Source organism: Lynx rufus, unplaced genomic scaffold (genome assembly GCF_022079265.1).
Source record: "Lynx rufus isolate CCGP_SWC_20201006 ecotype Redwood Valley unplaced genomic scaffold, mLynRuf1.p SCAF_5, whole genome shotgun sequence".
Taxonomy (NCBI): Eukaryota; Metazoa; Chordata; class Mammalia; order Carnivora; family Felidae; genus Lynx; species Lynx rufus.
The window spans coordinates 54,340,027-54,355,114 of NW_025814867.1; the positions used below are offsets into that span (position 1 = coordinate 54,340,027).

Below are 15,088 nucleotides of genomic sequence, written 5' to 3' on the forward strand. Positions count from 1 at the left end.
GTGATGACAGCTGAGAGCCTGATGAGGGGCTTGAACTCATGAACCGTGAGATGATGACCTGAGCCAAAGTTAGATGCTTAACCAACTGAGCCACCCAGGCGCCCCAAAGAGTTGTGTTTAAATTCATAAACTGTGGTGAACTGTTAACTGTGCTGAAACAAATTTCAGACCCTGAAAAATCCTTCCAAGAATTCTATTAGAAAATCAATGTCCTATATGAGACCATAGGTAGAAATGAAATATTTAGGTCATCAGGTAGCCCTTGTATTCAGATGTTGATATCATCCACAACTAGGAGGTATTATAGAAATAACTATTTTATAAAATCATTTGGCTTCTTATAACTTTACTGGCTTACTCTGAGCCAGATTTTTGCTCACTAAGAAACAGGGATGATACACAATACCGTTATGTTCACCTTTTGTTCATTTAAGCCTTCTGTAAAAAACAAGCTTTGTATGTAATCTGCCATTTGGAGCCATGTGTTGAAGTTGAGTATTATGTAAAATATAGTTCAAGCTGTCTTTCTCAGTCCATTTTGCTGGAAGAATGAAGAAAGGTCAAAATCTTGGGTTGGACAGCAGAAGCAAAGATAGTGTCACCTGAACAAATCCAGCGGGTTAGAATATTACTAAGTCTGTACTAAAAGACATTTCTTCTGTTATTCTGGTTCTAGGTCAAAAGCTTACGGACAATCTAAAACAAGCCAATCAGTTATACTCTTAACTTTACATTAATATATATGTAATATAAAAAATCCAAACAGCACACACACACACCCCATGTAAAACATTGCTTTAAGTTTTAATGTTTATTTCCCCAAGACAGCCTAGCCTGCATTCTACTTGGATAAATTTTACAAGCTAGTTTTCTGCTGCTTCTAGTTTTAAACTTTAACCATGTTTCTGATGACAAGGAATGCTGCAAAAATACTCTAGTTCAACAAAGAGTTATGATCACAAAATAATTTTTATCCATTCTACAGTGTTTCAGAATTACCAGTTGATTTTTAAACACAAAGTAGATATAGATGCTAATGGTGGCTAATCTGGTATGTTTCTTATAGCAAACTGTTGTTCATGCAACACTTGTGCTCAAAGGGGAAGGCACAGGATTTCCTACAATGAGCCACCTTATAAAGAGTTCTTTTTGTACAAATTAATTTATGTCACATTTAATTTAGTGTGCATAACCTCAAAACTGAGGTATTATTCCAATTTATAAAAACCACTTGCATAACTTTTATGCAAGTTTTAAAAATACAAAGTTTTCTCCCTAAAGTGGCTCAAAATAGATTGTTCATGGCTGCCTACATCTAAGATAAAAAGATTCTAAAACAATTGAACAGATTAGGCATATTATTAAAGGTGTTCAAACCATTACTTGATTTGTACATCTACTCAAACCTCTTCATCGGTCTTTATTCAGCAGTACATATGCACCAAATTCCATTTTAGAAGTTTCCATATCATTTTCATAGAAAACAAAGTTTGAAAACAAGTAACATTTAAACACAGCACGGTATTCTACCACAACTGAAACTTTTTTCTTCTTCTTCTTTACAGGACTCAACAAAATCTAAAAATGAACTATGCTGTAGATTTACCTCATGCAAAGATCTTTATGTTGTCTCTGAAAATGAAAAGGATGGCTTTTTAAAGCACGTTTTACTGTTTTATACTATTATGGTAACTTGTGTACTGCAACACAGTCTATTTTGAGGGAAATTTATGATTTTTTTTCATGCAAAAATCTACACAAATTAGTTTTGATGATATGGAAAGCTTTTCATAGCATCAAACATTCATCTGGTGCAAATGCACAGGGAAACCTTCCTGAAAAGTTTTCTGACTTGAGAAGCAACTAAAAAGCCATACTAGGTAAAGTAAATAAAAACTAAAAAGAAAAAAAAAGGAGGGTGGGTGGGAAAAGGGAAGAGGGGGAATAGAAAACACAGGCTGCAGAGTAAACCAATGTCTGCTGCTAAACCGGTCTTTGTTTTCATGTCCAGTGTACATTAACACTTATGATCTCACTTTGATGATTTACTAGGTTTGTTATCAGCCCCCTGAAGGCGAATCAAGCTTGCATGCGTTCACATACAGCACCACAACCATACTCTCGTACACAGTCACTCCAGGACTAGGAGTCTGCTTCATGAGTGAAGAGCCCTAGATTTGAAAGATGAACCTGACTCCCTATCACTGAGCCAGACATTCATTCAACATTGTCCATTCACACATTGCTTCATAGCAAGGCCTGGGCTCGTTTTCCTTTGACTTATATGGGCATCATATCCTCTTTTATGCTTACAAGGCTTGAAGATGACAGTACTGCACTTTCCCCTCAATTGATACAGAGTAAGTCAATGTTCCTTCTCAGGCACGGAAGATCTGTGACCTGTAGCCCTTTTTACTTTGAACAACCTAAATAAGCATTCATGTAAAGTTTTCGTTACATTTTGCCACTCATTCTCACTCGCACCCACTCGCCATCTTGACCTCATTTGGGCATTTTCTGTGATTCCAAATGAAATCTTCACATTTTCTTTCCCGATTTAATGCAGCAGCAGATCCCATGAGCCAAGCTTGATGGATCAAACCTTTTTATATATATGTATATATATATATATATCTCAGTGCTGCATTGTACCTAACTTCCACAACATCTTTCTAAAACTGGAACCCTTCTGTTGGTACATTGGCAGATGAATTGAAACCAAATGTTCCACCTTGTATTGCCTCTGGAACAAGGCTAGGATCTTCATCAATCTAAAGGAAAAGAGAAAAAGCAAGTGATAATTAGTTTTAAAGGCTATATAAATAGCATTATAGAAATATTCTCATTTCCCATAAAAAAAAGTATGAGAAAGATGAGGAGAGTGAACACTGTCCTACCATCTCTTTAGAAAGCTGAAACATTCTGGGGTGTTTGGGTGGCTCAGTCAGTTGAGCGCCCAACTCTTGATTTCAGCTCAGGTCATGATCTCACGGTTCGTGGGATCGAAACCTGTTTGGAATTCTCTCTGCCCCTCCCCTGCACACACACTCTCTCTCAAGATAAATAAACTTAAAAAAAGAAAAAAAAAGGAAAAGAAAGTGAATATTTTGTCCCTTTTTCTTAAGGGACATCAAAATGAGAGGGAACTTAAGAGAATATGCAAGATAGGTATCTTCCAAAAGAGTGAAATATAAGAAATTAGAGATGGTCTTTTATATCTCAAACTGAGATGTATAGTTTCTCTTTTACCTGGGCAAATAGATAAAAGTTGATGACTTAATTAAAAAAATTAGGGGAACCTGGATGGTTAAGTGTCCCAACTTCAGCTCAGGTCATGATCTCACAGTTTGTGAGCCTGGAGCCTGCTTCGCATTCTGTGTCTCCCTCTCTCTCTCTGCCCTCCCCCTACTCACGCTCTGTCTCTCTGCTTCGCTCTCAAAAATAAACAAACATTAAATAAAAAATTAAAAAAAGAGAAATTAATGCTGTCACTTTTGCAGAGTAAATGTAATCTTTAGATACTTTTCTACTAGCAATTGGAGACAAATGACCTTTGGGCTTAAAACAGTAAAATAATAGCTATGCTATAATGAATAAATAATATTCTATATGCTCTATAGCTAAAGGTTCTTTTCTGAAATACCACAAAATCACTGATTTACAGCGCAGTTCCTATAAATACGCATTTGATTTGAATTATTCTTTTCACAATGTAAGAGAGTAACAAATAACTTCATGTTGAGGTATTAGAAATCATAAGGTCTTGTGTGTATCTATTTGCAAATTAGGACTTCCAAAAATCCAATTCTAAGACATGTGATACAAGATACCCTTAAGAGAGTATGTTTTTCTGGATTTTAGTTCTGATTTATTTAAATGGCATTACATTCTAAACAGAACTTAGCTTGATCATCTGTAGGTAAATAGTCTATAAATTTTTTTTCCAGTATTGTTATTGTCAGGTTAATGTTCAAACCATATATACTTAACAAAATGTTTCATTAACACTGAATTTTTTTTTTTTTTTTTTTGGATAATGTGGAAAGGTTGGGGGTATTATGACTTATTCTTTGAAAAGTTGAGAATCATCAAAAAAAAACAATCCACTGGTGGCTGTATCTAATTAAAATTTTCTTTTCTTAAAAATTTTATTTATTTTTTTTATTTATTATTTTTAATATTTATTTTTGGGAGACAGAGAGACAGAGTGCAAGCAGGGGAGGGGCAGAGAGAGGGAGACACAGAATCTGAAGCAGGCTCCAGGCTGTCAGCACAGAGCTCGACATGGGGCTGGAACCCATGAAGTGCGGGGATCATGATCTAGGCCGAAGTCAGATGCCTAACCGACTGAGCCACTCAGGTGCCCCTAATTAAAATTTTTAAAGGAATAACTGCTTTTAGGTTTATTTTTCCAAAGAGGCAATACTGAAAATAAGTTAATACTTTAATTTCAACTACCACATACTGACAAAATGAAGATACTTTTGTATACTACACCTTACATTATACAGTAACTTAACTTTCTTAATGATTTATTGTTTCCATTTTATCTATCCTCATATTTATTTCTGGTCTCCTACTAAAAATAATAGTGACAATATCTTTAAGTATGGGTTAACTAATTCCTGTCATAAACATTATAGAATATACTAGTGTCACTGCTCTGTTTACAAACATGTTATGCTATTAACTATAAGGATGTCAAGTGAAAATAAATTCTGACTTGTTCAGTGTTAAAAAAAAAAATCCTTATCATAACTCAATAGCAAAAAGACAACCCAATTAAAAAATGGGCAAAAGACCTGAGCAGACATTTCTCCAAAAGAAATATAAAAGGTACACACATACATGAAAAGATGCTCAATATCACTCGTAATTAGGGTAATGCAAATTAAAACCACAATGAGATATTACCTCACAGACGTTAAAATAGCCATCACAAAAAAGACAAGAGTTAACAAATGCTGGTGTGGATATGGAAAAAGGGAAACCTTGTGCATTGCTGGTGGGACTGTAAACTGGTACAGCCACTATGGAAAACAATATGGAGGATTCCCTCCCCCCAAAATTAAAAATAAAACTACCATATGATTCAGCAATTCCACTTCTAGGAATATATTCAAAGAAAACAAAAACACTAACTCAAAAAGACATCTCCACCCCCATGTTCATAGCACATTATCTACAACAGCCAAGGCATGGAAATAATCTAAATGTCCATCAACAGATGACTGGAAAAAGAAAATGTGGTATATATACACAACAGAGTATTATTCAGACTAAAAGGAAACCCTGCTATTTGCAGCAACATGTATCAACACTGAGGGAATTTAATGCTAAGTTAAATAAATCAGACAGTGAAAGACAAATACCGTATGCTCTAACTTATATGTGGAATCTAACAAAACAAAAAACAAGCTCATAGGAAAGATCAAACTTGTGGTTACCATAGGTGGGGGGAGGAGGAAGAAAAAAGTGGAGGAAGGTAGTCAAAAGGTACAAACTTCCAGTTATTAGATTAAAAAAAAACAACAACAAAGATACTTTACAAGCAAACCTTTCAGCGTCACTGCAAAATAAGAACATTTCATTCTATTTTTAACTATTAATGTCAATAAATTTGTAAAAAATAAAAAAAAATTCCTTATCTTTTTTTGCCCTTAGAACTAGTACTACATTTTAATGCCCTGAGGGACTTAAAAATTTTTTATTTTTCTTTATTTTTTTTCTTGAAGGAGAGAGAGACAGAGCACGAGTGGGGGAGGAGCAGAGAGAGAGGGAGACACAGAATTTGAAGCAGGCTCCAGACTCTATGCTGTCAGCACAGAGCCGAATGCGGGGCTCAAACCCACGAACCCCAAGTTCATGACCTGAGCCGAAGTCGGACGCTCAACCGACTGAGCCACCCAGGCGCCCCTGAGGGACTTCAAAATACTAAAATATTTATGTTTCTGGAGGTGACCTTACTACTACATACTTAATTCCATTCCAAAAAAATATATACATGTATGACCTTACTATATTTCTAGATTTATGTTTATACATAAAACTAAGAAAACTATAAAATTATTAAATACATCATCTGAAGAGAAGAACTGGTCAATGATCTCATAGGCCAACTTGTAGATGTCTTCATTTTCATGATTTTGAAGCTGTTCAATTTTCTCCAGTCCTGCAAGAAATTTTATGAAGTGAAACAATGGTAATATTTAAAATTCAGTAACAACAACAACAAAAAAATTACATTACTCTTGGGACCACATAATCTCAATTTTTGGATTGCAAATCTGTGATTTTTAAGGAATCTATTCTAAAGGTGAATCTTAAAAATAAAAAGGTTTTATGCACAAAGATGCAGCATATTTATCTTAAAAAGTTAACAACTTGAGTGTTTAAACGCATGTAAATGTTCAAGCAAGCAAAGGGGCACCTCTATTCAGAATACTACATAACCAATGTTTATAAGGAATAACAACATGGACTGCTTTTGTTACAAGTTAAAAGCAGATTCTCTCTACTTTCTAACCTCTGTCAAGTTTTTATAATGACCATGTATAAAAACAATGAAAATACTGGTGATTAATAAATATGAATGTTAAGACATCTGTTAAGCATTATAGAAAATGATCAAGATGAACTACAGTATTTAAGGAGAATCTTCCCTATAAACATTAATGAGTTTTTTAAATCATAGGCAGAAAAGAATATATAAAAAGTGATATGCAAATTGGATCTTGTTTTGTTTGACAGGAGTAATAATTTTAAGGCTTCTGAAATAAAGTGAAATTGCCCTTTCATGAGTGTTCTTCCTTTAATGCTTACAAGGGAGAAATTGTTACGGGCTCATTTCTCACTCTACACACACTTTGTGGGCCTGCACTTCCAAGTGAAAAGAATTTAGCTAGGAGGCCTGGCTAGCTCAGTCAGTACAGCATGTGACTCTCGACCCCAGGGTTGTGGGTTCAAGCCTCATGTTGAGTATGGGGATTGCTTATGTATAAAAGCTTAAAAAATAAATAAAATCTGAAAAAAATTTAGCTACTAAGATAGGTGAGGACCTGCAAATCTACAACTTCATTTCTTTTCTGAGCTTTAGATGCATAGAATTAAAACACCTGTATGATAATTCCACCAGACGTTTCATGGGTACTTGAAACTTAAAATGTCCAAAACACAATTTATTTGCCTCTCCTCAATTGAATTGTTCGATCTACTGTATTCTTACTTGGTGATAACAAACAACGTGAAATCTGAGAGAAAGCCCAAGTACCCCTTTCCCTCCATACTCTATCATCAAATCTCAAAACCTCAAAGTCTATCCATTTCTTGATGTCATCATTTATTATGGCCCAACCGCTGTATACTTTCCTAACTGGCTTCCTGCCTCTTGTCTCCAAAGGTACCAATCTCCCTGCTATCCATGCTCTATTTAAATATACCAATCCCCCAGGTAAAATCTTTCAATGGCTTGTAATACCCTGGGGCAGAATCCAATGGAGAAGCTTAAAAATACAGATTCCTGGCCTTACGTCTGTCTAGTGATGGAGGCAAGGCTCTGATCTACATTTTAATATATAAAAATACAACTTTTAATAATTATAATGTTTACATGGTAAAAAAAAAAGTAGTAAAAAATTTTTTAACTATGTTTAATTTTTCTGGTACTCAACTTCCTAATTAGGTTCCCTAACACTATTCTCCCTCTTCTGTTTCTAACTTGATAGTTAGGCATTATTTTTCTGTTGCTCTAATTGTCACGTTAGTAACTTTAAACATGCTTTTCTTATTAAATTGACTTTCAAGCCTCTGAACTCCACACCAAGCAAACTGAAGATTTGGTTCTCCTACTCTTATAGTTACTTCTCCTTTCATTTACTTCTCCACTTGTCAGAAATCCCTTTCCTTTTATGCTCATCCACGTTGGTAACATTTACATTTTGTTCCACGGCTACACTTGAGACTTCCATGTTCTATCTAAATGGCAATTCTAAGAGTTGAAAGCTAAGACATGCTGTTTACATTCTGGGTGGCTCTGGCACACAGTCACGTTTGGGAACCACTGACCTATAGAATAAAGAATCTGCTGTGCTACAAAACTTCTGTAAGACTGCAGACGCCTGGTGATTGGCTGTATCTACAGCCTCCTCTTTAAGCAGCCATCTACCCCGTACTTTGTGATTCAGCAACAGTGAACTACTTATTATTTGCTGAATGCTAGGTCTCACCTCAGACTTTGCTCATGGTGTTATCTCTGCCTGGAACACCTTTCATCCCTTTTTACTTTATTAATCCTTATTCATCTCTCAAAATCCAGCTCAGGTGTCACTTCCTGCTTCTTCCAGGATGGATAAGGTATTTCATTTTGTTGTACATTTCTATTAGGGTAATTAGCACATTAAATCAGTTCATATTTATCTCCATGACTAGACTACATGCCTTGAGGGCAAGGGCTGTGTCTTGTTTACCACTGTTTTCCCAGTACCTTAGCACAGTGCCTGTTCAATGCATGGCAGCAATTCAATTACCTAAGCATATTCAAGAAGCTGAGCAGGACTGTACATATAGAATATAGTATTTACTTTATTCTGTTACTTGATTATCTGAGAAAAATACAGAAGTGCTACATTAGTCAGAAAATAAAAGTAGTTACAAAAAGAACATTAAAATGTGAAATAATAGCCTATAACTTACCTCCACATTCTTCTATAAGATTGGCTATGGTTTCTGCCTCATCTTCAGCCATTTTTAATATATTACTTAGTCCATCAAGTACTACTTGCACAACTTGTGCATCTTTTACAGTCAGCAAGTTGCAAAAAGGTGGAATAACATTTTGTTGGATTAGATAGGCCACCTGAAGAATAAAAACACCATGACATAATAACTGAACTTTGTGTACCAAATGATCTCACTGAAATAATTTTGACTTTAAAATTTTGAGTAGGAAACATGACCTCATCTTTCAGGTTATGTTAGACTACATTAGACTATTTTATGACTTTATTGTTAGATGGTTTTATTATTAGATTCCTTCTCTTTTAAATGTAGTGTTTACTTTTCTTGAACTTAGAAAAAAAGTGAAAATGAAGGAATCACTCAGCTTCATATGAAACATATGCCATAAAGAGTACTTTCTTCAAAGATCCTTTCCTCCCCTTTAAGATTAAGAAATAATGAAATCTGTTAAAAGGCTGGATTTTTTTAAAGCTACAATTGTTCGTTGTTGGAGTATTCAATGTGAGAGTGCTACAACATTTAGTGCCCTCATAGCCACCTTCAATTCACTATTCAATTGGTTCAATTCAATTTTCATAATATTTTTCAATCATTTTATATTTTGTTATGCTGTTATTACCATGTACTATTACTTATATTCTGCTCTGGATTCCTTGCTCACCACCAGTCTACAGCTCACTTGTGACAATTACCAGCTTATTGTGTATCAGCTCTAAATTCACCCTTTTTACCTATCTGTAAAATTTATCTGAAATCTTTAAAACTCATTTTATTCTTCTAGTTTGGCACAATGTTAACCTCTGTCACCCACACAACTCTAGAATGAGTGCCTCTTTAAATTTTACAACCTAGGCACCTCACATTCCTTTCCCTAATTTCTAGTCTCAGCTTTTTGGTTTTGGTTAGTTCCCTGCCTTCCTTGCTTTGTCTGCTGCTGATAAATTTTTCTTGTTGTTTGCTTTCTTTTTATTGTTGATGTTCACTTGTTAGGAGAATCTGTGAAGTTGTTTCAGTCTGCCCTATTAACCTAAAAAGTCCTATTTTTCCCTAATACTGTTTAAAAATAAAAAACCAAAATCTCGACTACATGTGCTTTGATCTTACCATGGATTAGAAAATTCTTAGAGGCTAAGATGGTATAAAGAGAACACTTCTCATCTATGAAATATAACTAAAGGAAGTCAAGGTGACACTTTTATATGGGGCGAAAAAAATTACAGAATGCCTGTTACCTTGCTATTATTTTAAATTAGGATTTAACTGAAATCTAAATCTTAGAATTATCTGTACTGTTTTATTTTTACCAGTTTTGAGAAATAAATAAGAGCTGAACTTACTTGATCTTTCCTCCCACTAATTGTTAAGTTACTTATGGCCCAAGCAGCTTCTTTCTGAGTGCCAAAATCCCCCTGTAAAATCAAAGGATACAAACTTCAATTTAGGATATTGGGAAAAAATGTTGTCTGAAATTATTTTCAACTGTTTATTTCCCCAGGTTTTCCTCTAGCCTTTCTATATGCATATATAACTTTTAAAAGAACTTTTTAATGTCTATTTCTGAGAGAGAGAGAGTACATGCACAAGCAGGGGAGGGGCAGAGAGAGAAGGGTACAGAGGATCCAAAGCAGGCTCCAATGCTGACAGCAGAGGAGCCAATGAGGGGCTTGAACTCATGAACCAGGAGATCATGAACTGAACCAAAGGTGGGTGCTTAAGTGACTGAGCAACCCAGGTGCCCCCATCATTTTCATTTAAGAAAAGCTTTTCAACTCAATTTGCCCTAAACAAATGTAGACTCCCTTCTGCAGTCTCTCCTAGCAACAAACTGACTTGATTTTACTGTTCAATTAGATTAAATGAAGTCAATGATAAAAGGGAGGGGAATGTGCATTTCACTTTAATCAAAGAAATGTCAAGTTAAATTATCCTTTTAAACATAGTTTTAAAAATGATAATGTCCACCATTAAAATATATTTAAAAATCATTTAACAAGTCATACATATGATTTAGCAATATACTTAGTAATACTTAATAATATGAAGTTCTCATAGGTGAGAACCTTTGAGAATTTACCAAGAAAATAATTTAAAACCAAGTAATACTATGTATCTTTCTATATATATATTGTATTAGAAGCACACACTAGTCAAAAAGTAAAAGCCACTAAAATTCTCAACAGTGAAATAACTAATTACAATAAATCTAAATGGAATAATAACCAGTTATTAAACATAAAGAAGACTAGCGGGGCAGCCGGGTGGCTCATTTGGTTATGCGTCTGACTTCGGCTCAGGTCATGATCTTGCAGTTCCTAAGTTCCAGCCACTTGTGAGTTTGAGCCCCTATTGGGTTCTGCGCTGACAGCTCAGAGCCTAGAGCCTGCTTCAGATTCTGTGTCTTTCTCTGCCCCTCTGCCACTTAAACTCTCTTTCTCAAAAATAAACGTTAAAAAAAAAAAAAAAAGAACTAGCAATCTGGAAAAATGCTTGTAATTAAGAAAAAACTTATGTAAATATGAGGAATAAAAATTAAAGTTGCAGTGGGCATCTATTTTTATACATCAGACCGATAAAATCCAAGTATCTGTCAGCGGTAGGAGTGTAAAACAGTACAACCTTTACAGACAGGGATGAATATTACACAGCAAAATTTACATATATGTCTATCTGTAATTCTAGTATTCCCTAGTAAAATACTGAAAAAAAAAAACCTTAATCTTAGAAACATCTCAAATATCATAAAATAGTTAAGGTGATTGAATACATTATAGTACATCCATATAATGGAGTATCATACGTAGGTATAAAAAAGGATTAAAGAAGCTCTCTATATAATGCTATGGGAATGATCTCTGGGATACACATTTTTTAACAAAAAAAGCAATACCAGCTGTGTAAGAAAGGGTGGAATAAGCAAATACATAAGCATTTGCTGATATTTAAAAAGAAACAATAGAATAACCCAAAAACTAATAAAGACGATTATCTGTAAAGGAAGGAAGAGTATGTGAAAGAAATGGAAATTAGATCTTTGTGTATGTACTTTTAAAATAAGGCATACATTTTTTACCTGGAAACTATATAACCATTTGCTTTATATAACCAAAAAAACCCTAAACAAAGAAAAGTAACAATCCAGTGAAGAAATGGGCAAAAAACATGAACAGATGATTTTCCAAAAACATACAGATAGATAACAAGACACATGAAAAGATGCTCATCATGACTCATCATCAGGGAAATACAAATTAGAACCACAATGAGATACTGCCTCACATCTGTCAGAATGGCTAAAATTAACAACTCAGGAAACAATAGATGTCAAGGATGTGGATAAAGAGGAACACTTTTGCACTGCTGGTGGGAATGCAAACTGGTGCAGTCACTCTGGAAAACAGTACGGAGATTCCTCAAAAAAATTAAAAATAGAACTACCCTACGACCCAGCAATTGCACTACTAGGAATTTATCCAAAGGATACAAGAATAGCGATTTGAAGGGGCACATGCACCCCAGTGTTTATAGCAGCACTATCAACAATAGCCAAAGTATGGAAAGAGCACAAATGTCCAGTGCTTGACAAATGGATAAAGATGTGGCATATATATACAATGGAGTATTACTTGGCTATCAAAAAGAATGAGATCTTGCCATTTGCAAGAACACAGATGGAACTACAGTTTATTATGCTAAGCAAAGTAAGTCAGGCAGAGAAGGATAAATATATGATTCCACTCATATGTGGAATTTAAAAAATAAAACAGATGAACACAGGGGAAGGGAAGAAAAAGTAAGATAAAAACAAAGAGGGTGGCAAACCATAACAGACTCTTCAATACAGAGAACAACAACAACAACAAAAAAGAACAAAATAAAAAAAGAACAAAAAATACAGAAAACAAACTGACAGTTGCTGAAGGGGGAGTGTGTGGGTTTAAATGGGTGATGGACATTCAGGAGGGCACTTGTTGGGATGAGCATTGGGTGTTAAATGTAAGTGATAATCACTAAATTCTATTCCTAAAATCATCATTATACTGTATGTTAACTAACTTGGATTTAAAACAAATAAAATAAACTGAGTCTTGACCCACTCTGCAAACAAAAGAAAACAGAAATAATCTAATTGTATTTCATGTTGGTGACTTAGCCACACATGCAAAAAATCATTTCAAGTGATATATTACTTTTAAGTACATCATTGATGGAAAATATCCTAAAGACAAAAAACCGTCAAGGAAATCTTAAAAGTGGAGTAGTCATGTTGTTAGTGGCAATGTGATTTTGTTATTTTGATAAATTTTATATGTCTCAATATATATTGCAATCTTTTTATAAAGATTCCAGCATAAAAGAGATAAAAATATAAAATCGAAGAGAAAATAAAAACACTGTTTACCCTAAATACCCAGTAACAGCTGATAGTTTCCTTTCATTCATGATTCGTTTCTTATGAATTCTCATGTTCACAAAAATACTATATATTTTCTTTTCTTTTTTTTTTTTAAAGTAGGCTCGACGCCCAATGTAGGGCTTAAACTCACAACCCTCATATCAAGAATCGCATGCTCCACTGACTGAACCACTCAGGCACCCCTATCTTCTACTTAAAAACAACAACAACAACAAAGAAACACCCCTGATCACCTATTTCGTTCACTCAGGCCTAAAAACAATGACAACCTCATAACAATGGTCATCTTTAGGACCTGAACTATGGTCCTTAAATACTACCTGCTACCTAAAAGGGCATCCTGGAGAGTCTACATCAGAAAATACACAAAATAAGCTTGAGAATCATGTCATATTCAAAGGGTAGGAAGCTCTCATAAACTACTGAGGAGATGTAGAAAAGACACAGGCACTAAATTTAAGAGGTTCCCATTGGTCAGGGACAATTTGAGTGTTAAAAAAAATAACTACAAAATATAAATTCGTAATTTCCTAAGGACACTAAAAACTCCACCTTAGTCAACTTTTGACGTTGTTAGGGAACCATGTTATTCTAAAAACTGAGTGATAATGAGAATTTATCTTGTCTTTCTCATATGAAACATATTTTAGAGTAAACCAATAGCTGATAGTTTCTTATTGAAAAATCACAGGTAATACATAAAGTATGATAGAATTAGAATGTCACCATTTTGCAGTTCCTTGTAAAATAAGGGATCCATGCAATGATCAACACTGACTGATTACCTAAAAACCCCTAGGCAAAAGATTGGTGGATAGGTTTATAACAATCAATTGCAGTAGGCTGAGAACACCTGAGCTCACTCATCAATCTGAACAGGAGATCTAGGACATCTGGAGATACAGGACAAACAGTATGTGTCTTCTGATGTGAATCATCAGGAAATACAGAGTAGTGCATTAAGCCTTGCCTAAAAGACTGAACCTGATCTACCAGTCTACAGGAAACTAAGCCTTTACTATCAGCTTGTAGAAAATATGGAGGGAAAGAAGACAGAGGTATCTTCTTTAATTACAGATCAGTGTTCAGAAAAAAACCCTCAGGCTTTTATTTTCTCAAAAAAAGTATGAGAGATGATATAGGATCCAATTAAATAGCACACTTACTTGCTGTTTGATTTTGGGCAAATTTATTGGTCTATACCATAGTTTGGAGCTACAGTATTAAATGAAGTAATATATGTAGAGTGATGAGAATATGTAAGCATTTATAATCAGTAATAATTATGACCATGAACATTATCATCAGTAGTAATAATAATGTATTTTTAATAAATCCCAGGACGATGGTAATTTTGGTAAAAGAATGATACAGAAGAAGGGTCAGGGGTTCCTAAAAAATGTCTTTTATACATAAAAATCAATGGGTTCAAAGTTTTCATGTTAATACTACTTAACTATACTATTCATGCCACTGTATAGGTTCTAATTAAACAAACAGAAGAGTGTATTTGTTAAATTTAAACCCTTTTCTTCTTACCCAGATGCATGTAAGAGGATTTTCTTACCTTATCCAAAAGATGTATTATCATTGGTACAAGATTGGCATCAATTACTGCTTGAACCTGCTGCTGATTTCCTGCAGTTATGTTAGAGAGGAACCACACTGCTTCCTGCAGAACAAGACTCCGTCAATATTTCTCATTAAAAATTAAAATCTGCATCTGACCTAAATTCAGTATGTTTGCTACAATGTCCAAATGATTTTATTATGGACTGAGTTCCATAATAAAAATTTTAGGAATCTCAACTCCTCTATCCCCTCCTATATTTTCTTTGGACAAATTGTTTATGGCCCTGATCCAAGTCATAATGAACTAACCCTTCTGAAGAATTCTTAAGCAATGTTCCCAAACATAGGACTCGAAAGAAGCTTGGC

At 34.5% G+C, this 15,088-nt stretch overlaps 1 protein-coding gene across 1 annotated transcript in view; it reads right to left on the reverse strand.

The window, feature by feature from the left end:
* Positions 1-785: 785 nt before the first annotated feature.
* KPNA4 (karyopherin subunit alpha 4) overlaps positions 786-15,088 on the reverse strand; it is a 67,943-nt gene continuing 53,640 nt past the window's right edge. The window contains exons 13-17 of the mRNA XM_047098943.1: positions 14,718-14,822; positions 10,074-10,145; positions 8,692-8,854; positions 6,078-6,172; positions 786-2,771 (exon numbers count right to left, since the gene is read on the reverse strand). Coding sequence (XP_046954899.1) covers positions 2,673-2,771; positions 6,078-6,172; positions 8,692-8,854; positions 10,074-10,145; positions 14,718-14,822 — 534 coding nt within the window. The 3' untranslated portion in view covers positions 786-2,672. The remainder of the gene's footprint in view (positions 2,772-6,077; positions 6,173-8,691; positions 8,855-10,073; positions 10,146-14,717; positions 14,823-15,088) is intronic.